Source organism: Antechinus flavipes, chromosome 3 (assembly GCF_016432865.1).
Source record: "Antechinus flavipes isolate AdamAnt ecotype Samford, QLD, Australia chromosome 3, AdamAnt_v2, whole genome shotgun sequence".
Lineage (NCBI taxonomy): Eukaryota > Metazoa > Chordata > Mammalia > Dasyuromorphia > Dasyuridae > Antechinus > Antechinus flavipes.
In genome coordinates this window covers 83,954,311-83,974,376 of record NC_067400.1, presented here as the reverse complement: position 1 = coordinate 83,974,376, position 20,066 = coordinate 83,954,311, and the positions used below count along the sequence as shown (strand labels likewise).

Sequence of the window (20,066 nt, the reverse complement as noted above, 5' to 3'; positions counted from 1 at the left end):
CCCTTCTTTAACATATCTTTGGGATATAAGCCCAGTAGTAACACTACTGGATCAAAGAGTTCCCACAGTTTGATAACTTTTTGAGTATAGTTCCAAATTGCTCTCCAGAATGGTTGGATTCGTTCACAACTCCACCAAAGTGTCACAGTTTTCCCACATCCCCTCCAACATTCATCATTATCTTTCCCTGTCATTCTAGCCAATTTGACAGGTGTGTAGTGATATCTCAGAGTTGTCCTAATTTGCACTTCTCTGATCAATAATGATTTGGAGCACCTTTTCATATAACTAGAAATAGTTTTAATTTCTTCATCTGAAAATTGTCTGTTCATATCCTTTGACCATTTATCAACTGGAGAATGGCTTGATTTCTTATAAATTAGAGTCAATTCTCTATATATTTTGGAGATGAGGTCTTTATCAGAACCTTTAGTGGTAAAAATGTTTTCTCAGTTTAATGCAAAGCATATTATTTTCACCTGTTTTTGTTTTTTCTTTCTTGTGGTTTTCCCCTTTTGTTTTGATTCTTCTTTCTCAGAATGATTAATGTGGAAATATGTTTAATGTGAATAATCTATATCAGATTGCTTGCTGTCTTGGGAAAGGTGAGGGGAGAGAGGGAAAGAGAAAAATGTGGAACTCAAAATCTTACAAAAAATAAATGTTGAAAACTATCTTTACATGTAATTTGAAAAAAATCAAAAACCAATTAATAAACAACCAAAAAAAAAAAACTACAAAAGATCTTAGTAAATGAAAAATATCCTTCTAATGATTAACAGCTGGATTTAGATTACATTCAAAGGCAGTTTATGTTATGACCTACTAACTATTGATGAATGTCTGAAACTAAGGACATTTACTAATTAGGTATCTATATGTGGCACTTTTGTGAAATATAATCATTTGTTTGCTTAATTAAAACCCCTGAGTCATAATGAGAATAGTCATCATTAAAAAATTCTGAGTTACACTAGACCTATGTTCAATACTGCATACTATACAACTATGTGTGGCATTCCAATACATTATCTTTTACTCTCATATAATGACTCATCCTTAAGCAGACTTCATTTAAATATATTTTATGATCAGAATAGAATTGATAAGACTTAAAATTAATGAAATGTTAGTGGATTTTCTCAATTTATGCCTTTGACACCATATAAAATCTCAACTCATCATATGTAGTGCAGATAATCCACAGAGTAGAAAATTTGCCTTGGCAATATATTAAGGTTTTTTTTTTCTCTTAGCCAATTTATAAGTGATTTGCACTGATCAGCACTAATCAGCTAAGTGGTATTACAAAATGGTTTGGGATTTTTGCTTCTTTGGCACATGATTATGACAGTTTTCTATTTTTAGTCACTTAAGAAGATAACTATTGAGAAGTCTTACTTTAGCTTTTTTGGTTTCCTAATTCTTTGGGATTGATAAGGAAAAGAGATTAAATTTTATTTTTGATTTTCTGAAAGTTTAGGTCTGATGTTATTCCCCATTAAATATATTTCAAGAGTTCCCAACTATAGCATATAGGATCAAATATAAACTCTTCTGTTTACCTTTGACAGCTGGTCACAACCTGCCCTAGCATATCTTTCTAATCATACCACATATTATTCCCCTTCTGATAATATATGCCAGACAAACAGGCCCTTCATATTCAAAGTAGTGAAACAGTGCCGTTAAATCTTACGTAGGCCAGACAACTAAAAAAAACAAAAAGGAATAATCATGGATATTCTTTTAAAAAATTATGTTGATTTTATTCAGAGGGGAAATGCTCCATTTAAGAAAGTATATGCAACCTTAAAAAAATATGTGTAACCTTAACACTATAAACACTGCCACAAGTTTTAAAGCCTATTTACATTTAAGTAAAACTAAAACACTAATTTTCAAATCTCATTAGAACAAATTCATTATATCCTAGAAAAGGTAACAAGTCTTGTTGTCCAACTATGACTGTATCAAACTTTATTCTTTTAAAGTTTATATGTAACAAAAAATTTAAATATGCTTTATAACCCATAAATAACTAACTAAAGTTGAAGATGAAGTAGCCAAGTGAGTTAATGACTAACCTAACTAAAACAATTTAAGAATAGGGTAAGAATGTAAAAACCTTAAGTTGTGTGTTAGAAGTCATATATAATGATGAAAACAGGACAATAAAACCACTAAAAAATGGAATTTTCTTGAGCTTACTTAAAAAAAAAAAGCTTTAAGGAGAAATTTGAAATAGATCTATTTCTTATAAATAATCATCATTTTCAAAAGGTTGTACATATTTAGCATTATAAATGCAAGGGTTCTTAAAAGTTTAAAGGAAGAAATATTTAATTCTCATAAAGAACATAAATATGTGAGTTATAAATTGAATTTCATGAGCTCATCAGCCTATTTTTTAAAATTTTTTCCCAAGACTTCACATTTTTCTGTATTTATTGATTGATTTTAATTAGACATGTATAGGTTAACAGACATAGACCAGAGTTAGTAGATTAGTATTATATATTTATTAAAATAATACTATGGATTAATAGAAACAACAAAGAACCAAGGAATTAAAATTTAAGTTATATAAAATCCTAACTAAAATCTGAATATGTCTAATATATTCATTCATTCTAATTCATGTCTAATATATTCATATATTGATTAGCTAACTAAAAATTCAAAAAAGACTCTCAATATAACAAAATACTGAAAAAATATTGAAAATTTTCTGTTATCAAAATTGTGGGTTCTGCATTTTGTATCATTTTCTCAATCAGGAAAAATTCTTTTCAAATATTATATAATATACATGTAAAACAAGATAGAAAAATGCCTTATAAACTTGCAATAATAGCTATAAATACAATATCTTACTGTTTCTCATAAGTATAGCTTGGCTATAGTATGAATGAAATTGTTTAGTACAGTATGAAACTAGTAACATAATAAAGACCAGACAAAATACATGTCACCTGTATGGTAATATTCAAGTGACACTCCCATCTATCCACTCTAAAAAATAACTACATAATACTGTCAGAAAAAAGTCTTAAAACTACATATGTCGATAAAGAATGGTTAATACTCACAATTAAACATTCAAAGATTTCAAAATTCATGCTTTTCTTTTTAGCAACTAATTTTGTCAACTAATTTTTCAAAAGTTTTAGAGCAAACATTACAAATAAATGTCATACATATTCCATACACTTACTTTTTGTACCAAAAATAGGCTCTATTAGAGATCCCTTATGCCCAGAAACTTGCAGTAAAAATAGAGACTTAACAACTCAATCACCTATTTTCTTCATCAGAGTCACAGAGCACACAGGAAAACAATAAATTCCTCTAATCCACCCTCTCTTTTCTTGAATACATGTTGCTAATATAAAGACATGTTGTGAGGAATATTTCCAAAGGTACTTAGAACAAACCTATTAAAATATTGGTTAAATAGCTTCAAATCTCATTGCTCAATTCTTCCTGCTAATTATGAATATTGTATAAACATCTTCTAAATATTCTAGGCTTTAAATACAATTAATTTTATTAAATGCAATTTTATTGATAGATTACATGTCTTTTAATTCTAAAAAAGAATAAGCAGTACAGAAACATATCTTGTCGTCGTTGCCAAGTATTAAGTACTCTAGAAAACATTTTAGACATTAGGATAGACAAATTGGCAATACTCTGAAGAATCTGTTTGGTAGATTTCTTGCCAAACTTCTGTATAACTTTCTCAGTACACTATTTCAGAGGATTCTGCTACTTTTATCTTCTTAAAGGAACTGATGATTTCTATGACTTCCTTATAAAATATCTTAGGAGATCTTCACACATTCTATATCTGTAAGTCTTTGGAGTAAAGATCAACAGGATGAATGATAAATTAAAGACAATGTTGTCCTCTCCTCTGTATCTTCCCATCCCATCTTAGCTACTCATCCCCCAAAAGACTCTTCTAATAGTTATATTCCACAAAAACATAAAATCTTCTTCCTTTGCTACATCCTAGGCACAAACTGTACACATGCCCCCACACTAGACAAAGTAAAGGCTGCGAGGAGTTCCTCATTATAATTAGTGTTATTGTTATCAAGGGCCTTCAGGTGGGTCTTCATATGAGTATTTCTCATTCTTAAGGAATGTATTCCTTAGGACAGTCCAGGCAAGTAGGCACTGTCTCTCAGTGCCAGTACTCTATTGTGCATTTAATGTTATAGCCTTCTTTTAAACCCCCATTCGGAGAATGGGGAAAAAAAGGAGGAGCTTAATGATACAAGGAAAAAAAATTACAGATCTACCAACTTCTGTGAACTGGCCCAGTGCTTAATAAGCAATACAGAAATTAACACTGCCCTGCCCTCCCCTGCTCAGGACCTGAGCTTGGGAAAATTAAACCTATGCAAATCAGAGGCAATGAACCTTGGAAAGCAATAATCCTTCCACATCATAAGCCTCCCTTATATGTAATCGGTCTTGCTCTAATGAAAAGCTTGTCTAGCCTTTCAATTGCGTTCGCAAAATCTGTCCTTTTTTGTCTTTGCCTCTTAAGGAATAGAACAGTTGATACCTCAGTCCCCAAAAGAATGATACCACAAAGACAGGTCAGTTTTGTCTCTCTTATCCTCTATTACCAACTGAACACACTGTGTACCATTTTGTATGGAAAACGTTGAAATAAAAAAAGAATTAGGAAAATCCTATGCTACTCTTGAAAAAATAATCTTTTAATATTTTAGTATTTCCCTCCTTGCTGCCAAAGTACAATGAAAGGAACACAATATTATATATCATCAGTTATTTCAGACTTGAGAGGCAATGTAGTAAAATGGATAGAGCTCATAACACCCAGGTTCTAGTTCTATGAGAATTCTCTCTTCTGTGATCCAGCTATATGATCACATGCAAATTATTTTAATTTTTCCAAAGTCCATTTCCTCATCTGTAAAATGGGGATGATAGTAATACCTGAAAACAATAATTTTACAGAATCACTAAGACTCCAAGGAAATAACTATGTGTAAAGCACTTGGCAGGTTTAAAGCTCTATTAAATGTCAGTTATCAATAAGAAAAACAAGTTCTTTAAAGAAGTCTTTAAAAAAAAAGAATTATTTCATTCACAGTCATAACCTTAGATATTTTTGTCTATTGCTTTATTAGTTGAAACAAAGGTCACGTTTTCTCCCTTCTCATGCCCTCTGCCTTGTAGAGGTGTAGGTTATAATCAAATATTTATCAGTCCTTATCTAAAGACCCACCTAGACTGGTTCAAATCAAAGCCACAGTAAAGCACTGTTTATTTTATATCCATTTTTATGTGCACTGAATAAATATATATGTAAAAATTTACAGTTTGGTTTCTTATTCTAATCTTTCAAATTAAAAATTTCACAGAAACAGGAGAATTGAACAAATTGAATTTTGTTCATAACTGAAGAATAATTTCTTAAAAGCATGTGTCCAAAATTAGAAATTAGTATGGCAGAAACTAGGCATTGATCCACACATAACACTGTATATCAAGATAAGGTAGAAAATGGGTTCATGATTTAGCCATAAAGAATGATATTATATTGGACTACTTGCCATCTAGGGGGAGGGCATGGGGGAAGGGAGGGAAAATTGGAACACAAAGTTTTGTAAGGGCTAATGTTAAAGAATTGTTCATGCATAGGTTTTGAAAAATAAAAAGCTTTAATTAAAAAAAGATATTATAAGCAAATCAGAAAAACAAAAGATAATTTACCTCTCAGATCTGTAGAAAAGGAAGGAATTTGTAGCCAAAGAAGAACTGGAGTACATTATTGAATACAAAATAAATAATTTTGATTATATTAAATTAAAAAGGTGTTGTACAAACAAAACCAATGCAGACAACATTAAAAGGGAAGCAATAAACTGGGAAAACATTTTTATATTCAAAGGTTCTGATAAAGGCCTCATTCCTAAAATATATAATTAACTTAAATTTATAAGAATTTAAGCCATTCTCCACTTGATAAATGGTCAAAGGCTATGAACAGACAATTTTCAGATAAAGAAATTGAAACCATTTCTAGTCATATGAAAAAGTGCTCTAAATCACTACTGATCAGAGAAATGCAAATTAAGACAACTCTTACACTACACACCTCTCAGATTGGCTAAAATGACAGGAAAAGACAATGATGGAAGTTGGAGGGGAGGTGGGAAAACTGGGACACTAATAAATTGTTGTTGAAGTTGTGAATGGATCTAGCCATTCTGGAGAGCAATTTAGAACCATGCCCAAAGGGCTATAAAAACTGTGCATACTTTTTGATCCAGCAGTGTCTCTAGTGGGCCTATATCCCAAAGAGATCATAAAAAAGGAAAAAGGATCTACATGTGCAAAAAAATTTGTGGCAATCCTTTTTGTAGAGGTAAGAAAGTAGAAACTGAGTGGATGCCCATCAGTTGGAGAATGGCTGGCTAAGTTATGGTATATGAATGTTATGGAATATTATTGTTCTATAAGAAACGATCAGCAGGATGACTTCAGAGAGAATTGGAGAGACTTACATTAAGTGATTCTAAATGAAATGAGCAGGACCAGGAGATCGTTGTACATGGCAACAACAAGATTATAGGAAGATAAATCCTGATGGATGTGGTTCTTTTCAACAATGGGATGATTGAGGCCAGTTTCAATGATCTCATGATGAAGAGAGCCATCTATGCCCAGAGAGAGGAATGTGGAGACTTAGTGTGGATCACAACATAGCATTTTCATTTTTTTTGTTGTTGTTTGCTTGCATTTTGTCTTCTTTCTCATTCTTTTCCCCTTTGATCTGATTTTTTTTTTTTTTTGCACCACAATAATCATAGAAATACATATAGAAGAATTGCACATGTTTAACACGTATTAGGTTACTTGCCATCTAGGGGAGGGGATGGGAGGATAGAAGGAGAAATTTGGAACAAAAGATTTTGCACGAGTCAGTGTTAAAAAATTATCCATGCATATATTTTGGAAATAAAAAAGCTCTTAACAAAATTTTAAAAATTGTGTCCAAGAATGATTTCACACAAACATTTATCTTTTGAATTAGAAAAATCTGAGGAATCAAACTAGAAAACCAATTTTATATTCATTTACCATTTAGAGAAATGAAGACAATGAAAATTCAGTTAGGAGTCTTGATTATTCCAACAAATTCCTTCTTTAAAAAAAAGTTTTTATTTTAACTTAAAACACCAGAAATAAAAAAGCCTCCCCAACTGTTGGAATTCAAATGTTGGAGTCCTTGTTCTTCTCAAAACACAGCCGGTTTAGCTTAGAGCCCTCCAAATATCTCCAAATCCAAAGGTTCTGTCCTTTAGCCTCTGCCTCTGCTTTCTTCAGCCTCCAACCAGCACAGAGATGGAATGAATCTCTTGTCTCCTTCACTTGGGGCTCGGCTAGCTTTCTGATGAGTCTTTCAGACCAGCTTGGTCTCAGTGGGGGAAGTGCAGGAGCCCAGCCACCAACTACAGGGGTGTGAGATGAAGATGAATCTGGTTGTCCACTGAACTCTCCACTCGTAGCTTTATCCTCTGAAAACTCTTCTTCTGCCACCAGCCAGCCAAATGAAAAATATTCTTTCTTGCCTCGGAGAGAGGGCTTCTGGAGTAATTCCGCTGAAATCTCTCAAAGTGCTCTGTGTCTGCACCAGAGTGCTCCTCTCCAACCAGCTGAACTCTCTTCTTCGACCAACCACCAAATGGAAAATATTCTGGAATAGCTCTCTCTTCACTGGCCTTATATCTGACTCTTCTGAGAGAATGGGATTATGGGTTTTCTCCCATGGTGCTCTCTGGCCCTAAGAGCTTTAAGGGAGGTGTGAATTCATAAAGGTACAAAGTTTACTTTGTGAATCTGGCAAACTTGTGAACTCCGATGAGTAAAGATGTAAACACAAGCATTGTACTAATTAGTTCTACTTAGTACCTTGTTTCAGGTTCTGGCCCAAAACATCTTCTTGTAAGATCAGATCAACTCTAATTAGTTAGCAGTTTATAAAGATTCCAACATCCAACAATAGTATTTCCATATATGTGATGGAACAACAAGAAAAAGATGATTCTCTTTGAAACCTAAAATATCAAAAGAGCATTTCCATACATGTAGCAAAACACAAAGAGAATGAAACCATCAATCTCCATTTCAAACTTAATTTATACCTTCTGAATACAATTCTCCCTGTGCAACAAGAGAACTGTTCGGTTCTGCACACATATATTGTATCTAGGATATACTGTAACCTATTTAACATATAAAGGACTGCTTGCCATCTGGGGGAGGGGGTAGAGGGAGGAAGGGGAAAAATCGGAACAGAAGAGAGTGCAAGGGATAATGCTATAAAAAATTACCCTGGCATGGGTTCTGTCAATAAAAAGTTTAAAAATAAATAAATAAACCATACAAATATTTCTGTGCATTATTCCTGATACTATCCTGCTTCCATGCTTCCTTCTAACAACTTTCTGTTTTCTTTTATGCATTAATTTTTCTTTAATAGCTATGGCTCTCTTTTTATTGACATCACTATTGCTAACTACCCCTTCCTTCCAATTAACCAAGAGAAAGAAAGAAAGCCACTGCAATAAATAAGCATAGTTAAAACAAAATCAAATCCACTTAGTTGCTTTGTCCAGAAACATTTGAGTCTTTTTCTATTGTGTCCAAAACCTTGTAACCACCTGGATGTGGTAAACAGGTTTTTGGTAGATATAGACAACTGGTTATTCATTATATTGATCAGATTGTGTCTTTCTTTCTTTTCTGTTGATGAGGTAATTGGGGTTAAGTATAGATCACACAGCTTGTTCCCTTCCCCCCCCCCCCCTAGAATGTTAATACTTCACTGTCACATAGTTCCTGCCAACTGACCAAATAAATTTACCTATTTAGGTATCTCTGCAATATTGCGTTTGGTATTTCAAAATTCCTTCTCACTTCTTGTCTTTTCATCAGAAATGTTTGAAAGTCCTTTATTCCATTAAAGATCCACTGTCTTTGCTGGATTTTACTTGGCTTTGCAGGGTAAATGATTGGCAGTAAGTCTCCCTTTCTCTTTTGGAATTCTGTTTTCCAAAATTTTCTGCTGTAGTATATAAGAAGAGCCAAGTCCATCACAGTTGACCATCACATAAACTTTTTAAGTACAATGATTTTCTGGCTCTGCTCACTTCACTCAGCATCAGGTCATGCAGGTATTTCCAGGCTTTTCTGAAAAGAAGCCCACTCATAATTTCTTATAGAACAATAATATTCCATAACATTCATACATCATAACTTATTCAGCCATTTTCCAACTGATGGGCATCCACTCAGTTTCCAGTTCTTTGCCACTACAAAAAGAGCTGCTATAAATATTTCCACACATATGGGTCCTTTCCCCATTTTTATTATCTGAGATACAGACCCAGAAATAAGATTGCTGGATCAAAGAGTATGCATAGTTTTATAGCCTTTTGGGCATATCAGCAATCACCCCTTTTCTTTCAAAACTGATTCACTTCCTATTTTATTGAAAAAATGGAGACCATCTTCTGTGAACTCCCTCTTCTATGGTTCCTAACATTCTATTATATCAGCCTCAGGGCATTTCCCTGTTTAAAAATTTGAATGACTCCTTTGTACTCCAAGCTAAAATACAAATGCTATGACTTTGCATTTAAAGGCCAATTCCAATGTCCCCTCTTTTCCAAATTATTTTACATTTCCCCTATCTATATACTCTCCATGTTCCAGCTAAACAGGACTACCAGCTGTTCTCTGAATCCAGCATTCTGTCTCCTACCTCTGTGCTTCCTCATAAACATCCCACGCCTGAAATGTGATCTATCCTCCTCTCCTTTCCTTTTCAAAGTTCAGCTCATGTGCTACTTCCTATATAAAGCTTTTCCTGATCTCCCTCAAATTCTTCCCCAGATGTAGGTGTTCTCTTCCCTACTCATGTTATCTTGCATTTGTCTCCTTTCTCCTGCCCCCAGAATGGACAGACATTCCTGATGGAGGGAAGCAAACCAAAATGAATAAAAATGAATGGATAAACATATAAAAATCACAGGCATGAGAAATAAAAACAACCAATTCAGCTTTTACGCCCTAATTGTCAGTCTGGCCTTCAGTACTGAAGGGTGAGACTTTCTATGGGGATCAGGGTCAGATTTTTCCCTCCAGTTCCAAATCAACTAAATGATATTTATATACACGCTTCTATTTCCACTCTCCTTTCCAATCCTCCCCAGGGCTATTACATCTAAGAAAGTCTCCCTCCTTCTCTCCTCTAATCCCATTTTATTCAGTCAAGGGTACATAGCACATCTCATTCTGCCTCAATAAGCCCCCTCCCTACTCATATAAAACCATTTAGCTTCTAGTGGTTCTTTCTCCTCTGGAATCAATAGTAATTGACATTTTTGTACAAACCAGTAAGGAGAAGAGAATAGGAATAAAAAGAAAGGGGACTTTTAGGGACTGTTTTCATGGGACCCAAATGCCCTACCATTTTCTCTTTTGCATGGACTTGGATCTGAGTAAGTGTGCTTTTGGCACAAATAGCTCTTCTGGAGGCCTGCTACAAATCTTCAAAGGAAGCAGGGTCACTGATAAGCCTTTGGGGCTGGCAGCTGAGTGATGTCAATGGTGGCAGCTACTTCCAATAGGTCAAGCTATTGCTAAGCACAACCAGATAGGTCCTGTATTGTCTTTCTCCTTCTGTGTATTCATACGGGCCCCTGGGGAGTTTTCTGGGGACATATCAAAGGTAGTGCTGGCTGTTTTGTCAAGAATGGAGAAAAACAGGGGCCTGCTCCTCAGACTATGGCAGCTGGAGTCTGCTGCAACAGGATCTCTACGGGGAGAAGGGGATGACCGTGGGGGTCCAGAAGCAGTCTCCACTTCTGGCTATGCTATAGGCTGTATGGGACCAAGACTAGCCCAAGTTATCCCCGGGGCCCTCCAAGCTCCTTTTCCAAGATTAACCTTTCCCAGATAGATATAGCATTTTTCTAGGAGTTGGGTTTACTCTTGGTGAGAACAAACATCATTATTTCTATTCAGTAATGGCTCTTGCCACAACTGGGCTTATCTCTTTCCTCGCTTTTGATTATCCCAGAATATGGATCTAGAGGGAAGAGAGACCCAGAGGTTATTTGTTTAACCTATATTTTGTCAACAAGGAAATTGATGCCTGAGGAGGTTAAGGAAGACCCAGAAGGACAGAGGAGGATGGAGTGGCCAGAGCCTTGGACTTGCAGACAGGAACCCTGACTCAGACCCTCATTGGCCACGAGGCCCTTGGCAAGCCACCGGGTCTACCTACTTCGGCTTCCTTATTTGCAAAACAGAAATAACAACACCTGCTAACAGGATGGCTGTGAGGATTAAAAGCAACAAGACACCAAGGTGGGATTCTGGGTCACTAGGTGAGTTGACAGAGAAAGCCTCCTAGAGACAAGCAGCCAAGGGCACTGACAGCCATCTGCTCAGCCTTACAATCCCACCTCCAGCAGGATCTCAGGCAACTCCACCTTCCTGTAAACAAGCAGATGCTGAACCCTTGTGGTTTAATGTCTCTTGTACATCTGCCCAAGGCCCACCCACCACTGTATGCTGCCTGCTGGTCTTCCCCACTTTGTCCTATGGTATCTTTCTCCTAGTTATAGCTAACTAACTCTTTTAAGGTGCTAAAGCCCTTTTTGGATTTAACCTGCTAGTTAATGGCATGTCCTACTTCATGGCACATTCCCTTTCTCTTGGTTAATTGTGAGTTCCATTGAAGAACTCGTCTTTTTCATTATTTGCGGTGATCTTCTTTTAAAATAAATAGAATAGTTCTCTCTGGGGGAGAGGGTGGTTTCTCGGGGAAGGTTTTTCTGGAGGCAGCCTTAGTATCAGTTCAGATCAATAATTACCCCAAATGCAGCCAGTTGGTAAAAATACAAATGTTTATTTCTCCTTCCAAGTTTTGTCTCTTTCCTTGGGCCTGGATAGCTAGATTCTTAGAGGCCCGTCTCTCTGCTCGGTTCCAAGAGCTCCTTCCAAATGTCTCCAAATCCAACGGTTTTGTCCTTCAGCCTCTGCCTCTGCTTTCTTCAGCCTCCAGAGCCAGTACCAAGTTGAATCTGTCTTGCCTCTGAGAGACCCTTCTCAATCTTCACTGACCTCTCCACTCGTAGCTTCTTCCTCTGAAAACTCTTCTTCCGCCAGCAGCCAGCCAAGTGGAAAATATTCTGGAATAGATCTCTCTTGCCTCCGAGAGAGGGCTTCTGGCGTAATTCCGCTGAAATCTGTCCGAGAGCCTCTATCTGTTTCTTTTATACGAGAGAGAGGATTATGGGTTTTCTCCCATAGTGCTCTCTGGCCCTAAGAGCTTCAAGGGAAGTGTGAATTCACAAAGTTACACAGTTAACTTTGTGAATCTCCCCTACTTGTGAACTCCAAAGAGTAAAGGTGTGAACACAAGCATTGTATCAATTAGTTCTACTTAGTACCTTGTTTCAGGTTCTGGCCCAAAACATCTTCTTGTAAGATCAGATCAATAATTTATCAACTCTAATGAGTTAGCAATTTGTAAAGATTCCAACAATTATTAATCATTAAAACCCCTTTCCTCGCTGACATGCTCTTCCAAATCTATTTCATATTTACCAATCCTGGCACCTATTTTACTTTTTCATTTTGTAAGTGACCTCTTCTCATAGATGAACCCACCTTTTACCAAAGAGAAAGGTCACTGTGAATTCGTCACATGACTGAACCCCAATATCCGGTGGCAGCTGCTCTCCTCAATGTCATCATTTGTTGCCTATATCAATCTCATTGTTTGGTGTGCTGAACCTCAAATTTCATCAAAAAGCACTTTTAAATCTTAAAGTGCTCTATGTTGGTTATCATTTAATCATTAGAATTAAATGTGGGATTTGAATCCAGGCCATCTAATGCCAGACCAGTGGTCTTTTCCCAGTGTACCACACCCAATGCCTTCCAGGGTACAAGCTGTATCTACATAGTAGAAAAGAAGCCCATGGAAGGCAGGAACTTTTGTGCTTTGTGTCTCTGTATCTCCCCACTCCAGTACCTGCTGATCCCATATAGTATCTCACTGTTGAACTGAATTGCCTGTTGGCCATACCTGTTGCTGGGGGCTCCAGAGCAAGGGTTAGCTATTTATAATAGGCTGATGTGATCAATCTGATTAATTGTCTTTTGATTGGGAATTGATCAGCTTCCTCCAGAAGCCTCCAAACAAAGAGAAGTTGCCCAAAATAGTTGTCTGAAAGAGGTTCTCAAAAACAGCCAACTACTATCCAATCTCTACCTATTCCTACCTCTTTGTTCCAACTAACCAGGCTTTAGAAACTTCCTCCTAAGTGACTGCCTGTCTGTCATTGCTCTCCTATTGATCTTTGTAGTCTAATTTTAATCATAATTGCTAAACAATAATATAAAAAAGGATATTAAAAAACATAACCTGACTTTGATTAAAGAATTTTGTTTTGAATCAAGTATCATGTGTGACAGTGTACTCATTCACGGGAGTCACTATCTTATATTAAATTTAGAATACTGGGGTCTGCTAATACCACAAGAGAACAAGTATGGCTTAGCCCATCTAGTATGTTTCTCTACACAGAGTGATTTGGATTAAAACAGAAGAAATTTGTATTTATTTTTCTTGGGCACTACTATAACAGCTATGATTCCAAGTACCAAAATTCTTCGTGACTTTCTGTGGTAGCATTCTGTGGGGATGGTAAAAGTGAGAAACTAAGAATACCTATGTAAAGGGGCATTAAATGTTGGGGACAAGCAGGCAGGTCAACTTAGTTCAGTTACCACAAAAGTAAGAAACAATAAATTTCTTTCACACCATTCCACTCAATCTAAAGAGAAATCAGAAACATGAGATGGAAAAGGAAAGGGAGGCAAAACCAGCTTTTCCTGCCCCAGATATCCAAAATGACTTAGGCTCTTAAGAACTAAACTTTAATTTTTCCAATGAGAACATTTTCTACCTGTTAATGTGAGGTCATGTTGAGCAGTAACATTTCCATATGCACTTTAAACAGTTACCATCATATCTACAATACATATAAAATACATATTCTTATTTCACATGACACATGTGATACTCACTCATATAACGGAAAGTTTCTTCAGCAAGGACTGGAGAAATGGCGTCAGAGTCATGTTGACTCTGACGAGAAGACTGAGTCCAGTTTTGATTCTCATATAAGAGGAGGGAATCCACTCGTAGCTTGTACTGAGGAAGCTGGTCTTCTAGTAGGCTCACCAACTCAACTTCAGGGATATCCTCATTGGAGCAAACATCTTATGAAAAAAGATACCATGTAAATCTGATGCATTTTCATATTATGCTCCAGAGAAAAATGGAGTAATCATTTCCTAAAAACTGATGAGTGGCAGTATAGCACAGTGGATAGAGAGAAAATCTTGGGTTCCAGCCCCATATCTGACACATCGGACAGGCATCTCGCTTAACTTCTTAGTGTCCCAGTCTACTCTTTATGACTTTATGTTGCAGAGAAGATATAAACTGGACCTGTGAATTTCCTCAAAGAGACTTCCCTACACCACTGAGATCGCAAGTAGAGATACCCCACCTCCACCCCATGGCAAGATAAATAACAATCATGGTTGGGACTATAAAGTTTTCCCTATTTCTTTGGTTCTGGGATATGAATTTGGGAGCTAATGACTCCTTCTTCATCTTTAATCTAGTATTCCTTTGGAGAATAAAACAAAACATATTCTAAGCCCATGGCAAAGGATAATCTCAAACTCAAGCAAAACTATTAAACTGATAAGAATGTTACGCTGCACACGCCTAGGCTTAAATTAATGTGAAAATGTAATAAAAAATATTAAACACAACTTGCATTTAATTCTTGCCATATTTTGACTATCAAGTTTCAATTATTCTCTTCATTTAACCAACAAAGACTAATATTATCAAAGAGATGAATAGTTCACATTAAAAACAAAACAAAACAAAAATTCCAATCCATCCTTAAGGCTTAATTGTTACACAGGTTTTTTCACTGCAATGTATATTTTAATGGAATTTGATCCATAACTGTACATAGCTCATTCTAAGTGCTTTATAAATAATAATTAACAAATGCCACATTTGTTTAAAAGTGATGTTGCTTCTTGACAATATTGTGTAACAGAATAGTATGATGAAGTTTTAACCATTAAGATATAGTTAGAATTTAAACCTATCGACTCACCTGTGATGCTCTCTGAGTCTCTATGATTGCTACTCATGAGGTTTTCTTCATGTGTCAGTGAATCAGAGGTGGCATTCCAAGGCAGCGTCATCCACTCCTTTCCTTTTTTGTGTTGGTAGAGAATGACAACTTCGATTTGAGTCAGGGAAGAAAGCCATCAAACCATTCAGGAAACAAAGTATTCTAGTGACCTTACCTCCCCACCACAGGTCAGATCACAACTTTTAAAAAGCTGGATACTTCTAAATGGTCAAATGTTACTTCTGTTGCATTTTACATGGTGTTACGAGGCTCTATCTCTCAGGCCAACCATCACCTAAAACCAAACACATATTAAAGATGTCATTTGTAAAATAAATGGATCGTCTCACTTTATCTTGGTAAGTCAGATCAAATCAATAGGCTGGTTGGATGAATACAAAGAAAAAGATTAAGTCAATCTCACTCTAGTGAATTAAAATATAATCGGGAAATGTTTAATAATAAAATACAACATAGATGATATTAATTTGTATTTTTTCTTAATTCAATATGCTGTCTGCAGCATACTGCTTTTTTTAAATTTCATTTTGATATCATTGCTATAGAATGAATCTGCCTGGTTCAATAGTCAGTCAAGAAACATAGGAAAATAGTGTAGGGAATTCTTCTTGTAGGAAGGACTATTATTTTGGACAAGTTTATCTCAACCAGTTCTACCTTTCAGCATTGATGATATTACTGTTAAACAACATTGGATGGGGTAACCATATATAAGGTAAGCCTATAAATTAAAAAAAAAAAAAAAAACCACATCACAAGAGTGATAGCAACATAGGTTAACAGGTGAACAGTAAAGGTATCCTGGGGAGATTGAATTTTAGCTGGGTCTTGTTGGATTAAGGTAGAAGGGGTAGTTCTAAACAGATAAAATGGCCATAAAATGGCATTGGCACTGAAGGAAAATAAAATGTTTTGGAACTTCTAGTTGATCAGAGTGAATATAATTTAGGTTATATACTATGGAAAAAAAGGCTGGAGTGGCAGGCTGGGGTCAGATTGTAAAATGCCAGGATAAGGAGTCTGACTTTATATAGAATTTTAAACATGGAAAAAATATGATTTTTTAAAAAGTACTTTCCAAAGATTAGTTTGTTATTAATTTTTAATTTTTTAAAATTAAGTATATATCTGATATTCCCCAATTGATAAATGGGCACAGGATATAAAAAGAGAGTTTTCAGATAAAGAAATCAAAGCTATCTATACTCATGAAAAAAAAAAGTCCTAAATCACAATTAGAGAAAAGCAATTAAAACAATTCTGAGACACTATCCTATACATATCAGATATGACAAATATTGGAGGGAATGAGGGAAAAACAGATATCTAATGAAGTGCTAGTGAACTAGTATGCTGATCCAATCATTCTGGAGAACAATTTGGAACTATGTACAATCGGCTGTAAAACTATGCATACTTTTTGATTCAACACTATTAGAAGAGCTGGATCCCAAATGGATTTTTTTTTAAAGGGGAAAAAGATATATTTAAACAAAAATATTTATAGCAGCTCTTTTTATAGTAGCAAAGAGTTGGAGATTGAAGAGTTGTCCATCAAGAAGAGCTGAATACATTGTGGTATATGACTAATATATGTGATATGTAATACATAATGTGGTATATGACTAAAATACTACTGTGCTATAAGAAATGACAAGTAAGCTGATTTTAGAAAAACCTGGAAAGATTTACACAAACTGATGCAAAATAAAGGGATCAAAACCAAGAGAACATTGTACACAGTAAAACAACATTGTACAATAATCAACTGTGAATGATTTAGTTATTCTCAGTAATATAATGATCCAAGACAATTCCAAAGGACTACTGATGAAAAATGTTATCCATTTCAGAGAAAGAACTGATGGAGTCTGAATGTAGATAGAAGAATACTATTTTTCATTTTATTTTTTCCCTCTCTCAGTTTGCCTTCTTTCACAACATGATTAACACAAAAATGTTTTGCATAGTTGCACATATATAATCTAAAACAAATTGCTAATTGTCTCAGGGAGGGAAAGGTTGGGGGGAAGGAGAAAATTTAGGACTCAATTTTTTAAAATGAATGTTAAAAATTATACTTATATATAATTGGAGAAAAATAAGAATTACTTAAAATTTTTCTAAAAAATTAAAATATTAATCCAAGAGAATTTGTTCAGGAAACAGAGAGACCTCTGATATCACTGGAAAGATGATAATGGACAGCTTAAAAAAAAAAAAAAAACCTTCTTTACTATTTTAACCCTTCTTTTTTCTACCCAGCAGAATTATACTCTGACTGGGAAGCCAGTAAAAATCTTCTCACTCATCTTGTACAACAGATTACTTCGCTATCCTAAATGAATCCAGGCCGTGTGGCCTGATGAATATGAGGACAACTTCTAAATTTCAGTTTAATAACTGATAAATATCCTGTCCAGTGTCCCAGGAAAAAGTTAAACTCCTTCACTGTCTCCAGAGGGAGCTCCCTCTGAAACAAATAAGGATGTGATTTTCTACTATCTGTTGGACTGAGTCCCACAGAAAGGTGAGGAGACAACACATAAGCAATTTCCCCACCAATGATACAAACAAATTTTAGGGACTACAGAGAGTGATGGACCTCAAACTGGCAGGCTTGAGTCTCATACTTGCTACTTGTCCCGGGTCTCATATTTGCTAGCCCTGTGACTAAGGATAAATCTCAACTCTTAACTCTCAATTTTCTCATTTACTGGGTTTTGAAGTTGACAGCTTCATACCTAGAATCAGGATCCAAGTTCAAATTGACCTCGGATACTTGAATAGGTATATGACCCTGGATAAATCTCAATCTCTGCCTGTCTCAGTTTCCTCTTCTATAAAATGGAGATGATAATAGTACCTAATTGCCAGGGTGGTTGTGAAGGTAAAAATAACATACAAATAAATGCTGTTTTTAGTATTAGTTATCTCACAGGATTGTTGTGAAGAAAGTATTGATGATATAATGCTCTGGAAGAGGTGGGATAGACTGGATCAAGAGCATGAAGAAAGTGTTAGAAGGGAGATGGAATACATAGTAATTCAATAAATAGGTATTGTGCCTGGTGCTGGAGATGATACAAAGACAAAAGTAAAAGAATTCTTGATCTTGTAAAGACATATGCCAATGGAGATGGATTGAATACAATATTTACATGTATAAATAGAAAGGAATTGCAAGAGAGAGGGAGCATTCTTTTGACACAAGTAGGGTCAAGATTCACATAAATTTTGTGAAGAGTATGTAGTGACAAGTATGTGTATAGGAAAGATATAGGAAAGGAATTGCAAGAGGGAGGGAGCATTCTTTTGACACAAGTAGAGTCAAGATTCACATAAATTTTGTGAAGAGTATGTAATGACAAATATGTGTATAGGAAAGGAAAAAACAACATGAACTGGAAAATCTTAATAGGGTCAAAAGAAAAGAGATAATTTTTTAGGAGGAAGGAAAATTAATCTGGGCCTGAGAGACTTGAACAGAGAAAATTGAGGAGAATAATAAAAGTAGGGTGTTCCTCCACCTAATACAAGTATTACTTGTCTCCTAACATGTGTGCAACCTAAAGTTTTTATATAACAGAAGTCACTATTGGCAGAACTTGCCCACTGGGACATACAGGATTCAGAGTCCTTTTTGTGACCCTAACTATTTATAGCTAAGTGTATATTAACTGGCCCACTGAGAATTGTCTCCATATCTCAACTTAGGCTAGTGCTCTAAGGAAGTGAACTAAGCAGACCTTCCCCATCTCCTACCACCCACCCATCCCATGCCAAAAAAGGAACTTAGCTTTATGGCTAGGTTGTATCCTAGAGGATTATCATCTCAGGCAAGAAGAAAAAAAGAATTGATAAACTGTAACCTAATTTCTCTCTAGTTCTCCCAGAGACAATAGCTCCACAGATCAGTCTTTGCCTTTATTTTTAAGTGCATGAATTCAGTGACTGATATAAAAAGTAACTGAAACTGCTTTGTAAATCATAAGAACAAACTCCAAATGTGGGGAGTAATGAAGCTCCAGTACTAAGGAAGCACTAGGAATGCTTACTAAATATAACTGATCCAGAGCTTTCAGATAAAACTATCTGTATGGACCTAAATTTTCTAAATTAGTTCTTAAAGAGCTCAGGAATTTTATCATAACTTAGCTCATTTACTCAAAAAGAGCTCTTATTATAAATCCAGGTGGTTCCTCATAGCAATCAGTCCAAAGTACATCTATTATGTACAAAGGAATATATTCAGTAAAAACAAAACAAATCTATATCATACAAATACCATTCATAATGAATCTCTCAGAAATCTGAATTCTAATTTATTTATTGCCAAGCAAAACAGCAATTAAATGGAAAAAATACTTTATTTAAAATTCTAGGTTTATGCTTTCACACTTTCCAAATTACAGATGGATTTAAATTAAATAAGTTAGAAACTTGATTTCATTCATTCAAACAATATTTATTAAGTGAATACTAAGCATAAGCCTGTGGAGTCTCTGAAGGAGGTTTATCTTTCACAGTCAAAGAGGACTTAAATATTATCACTATGTCAGCAGCAACAACACAAAATTAGGCCTGTGGCAGATGAGACCAGTACAAGTATAAGACAGACATGGTTTTTGCCCTTAAAGAAAGATTACAATGGAATTAAACGGGTTTTTGTAGGCTGGCTCAAGAACCTAGCCAACATTTGCAACCCTTCCATTGGGCAAATGCTTTCTTACTTCTGAAAGGTTGACA

The 20,066-nt window shown here is 35.3% G+C and overlaps 1 protein-coding gene across 1 annotated transcript in view; it reads right to left on the bottom strand.

Moving 5' to 3' along the window:
• TRAK2 (trafficking kinesin protein 2) overlaps positions 1-20,066 on the bottom strand; it is a 72,245-nt gene that overhangs the window by 33,719 nt on the left and 18,460 nt on the right. The window contains exons 3-4 of the mRNA XM_051990522.1: positions 15,276-15,591; positions 14,158-14,352 (exon numbers count right to left, since the gene is read on the bottom strand). Of these exons, the coding sequence (XP_051846482.1) occupies positions 14,158-14,352; positions 15,276-15,366 (286 nt within the window). The 5' untranslated portion in view covers positions 15,367-15,591. The remainder of the gene's footprint in view (positions 1-14,157; positions 14,353-15,275; positions 15,592-20,066) is intronic.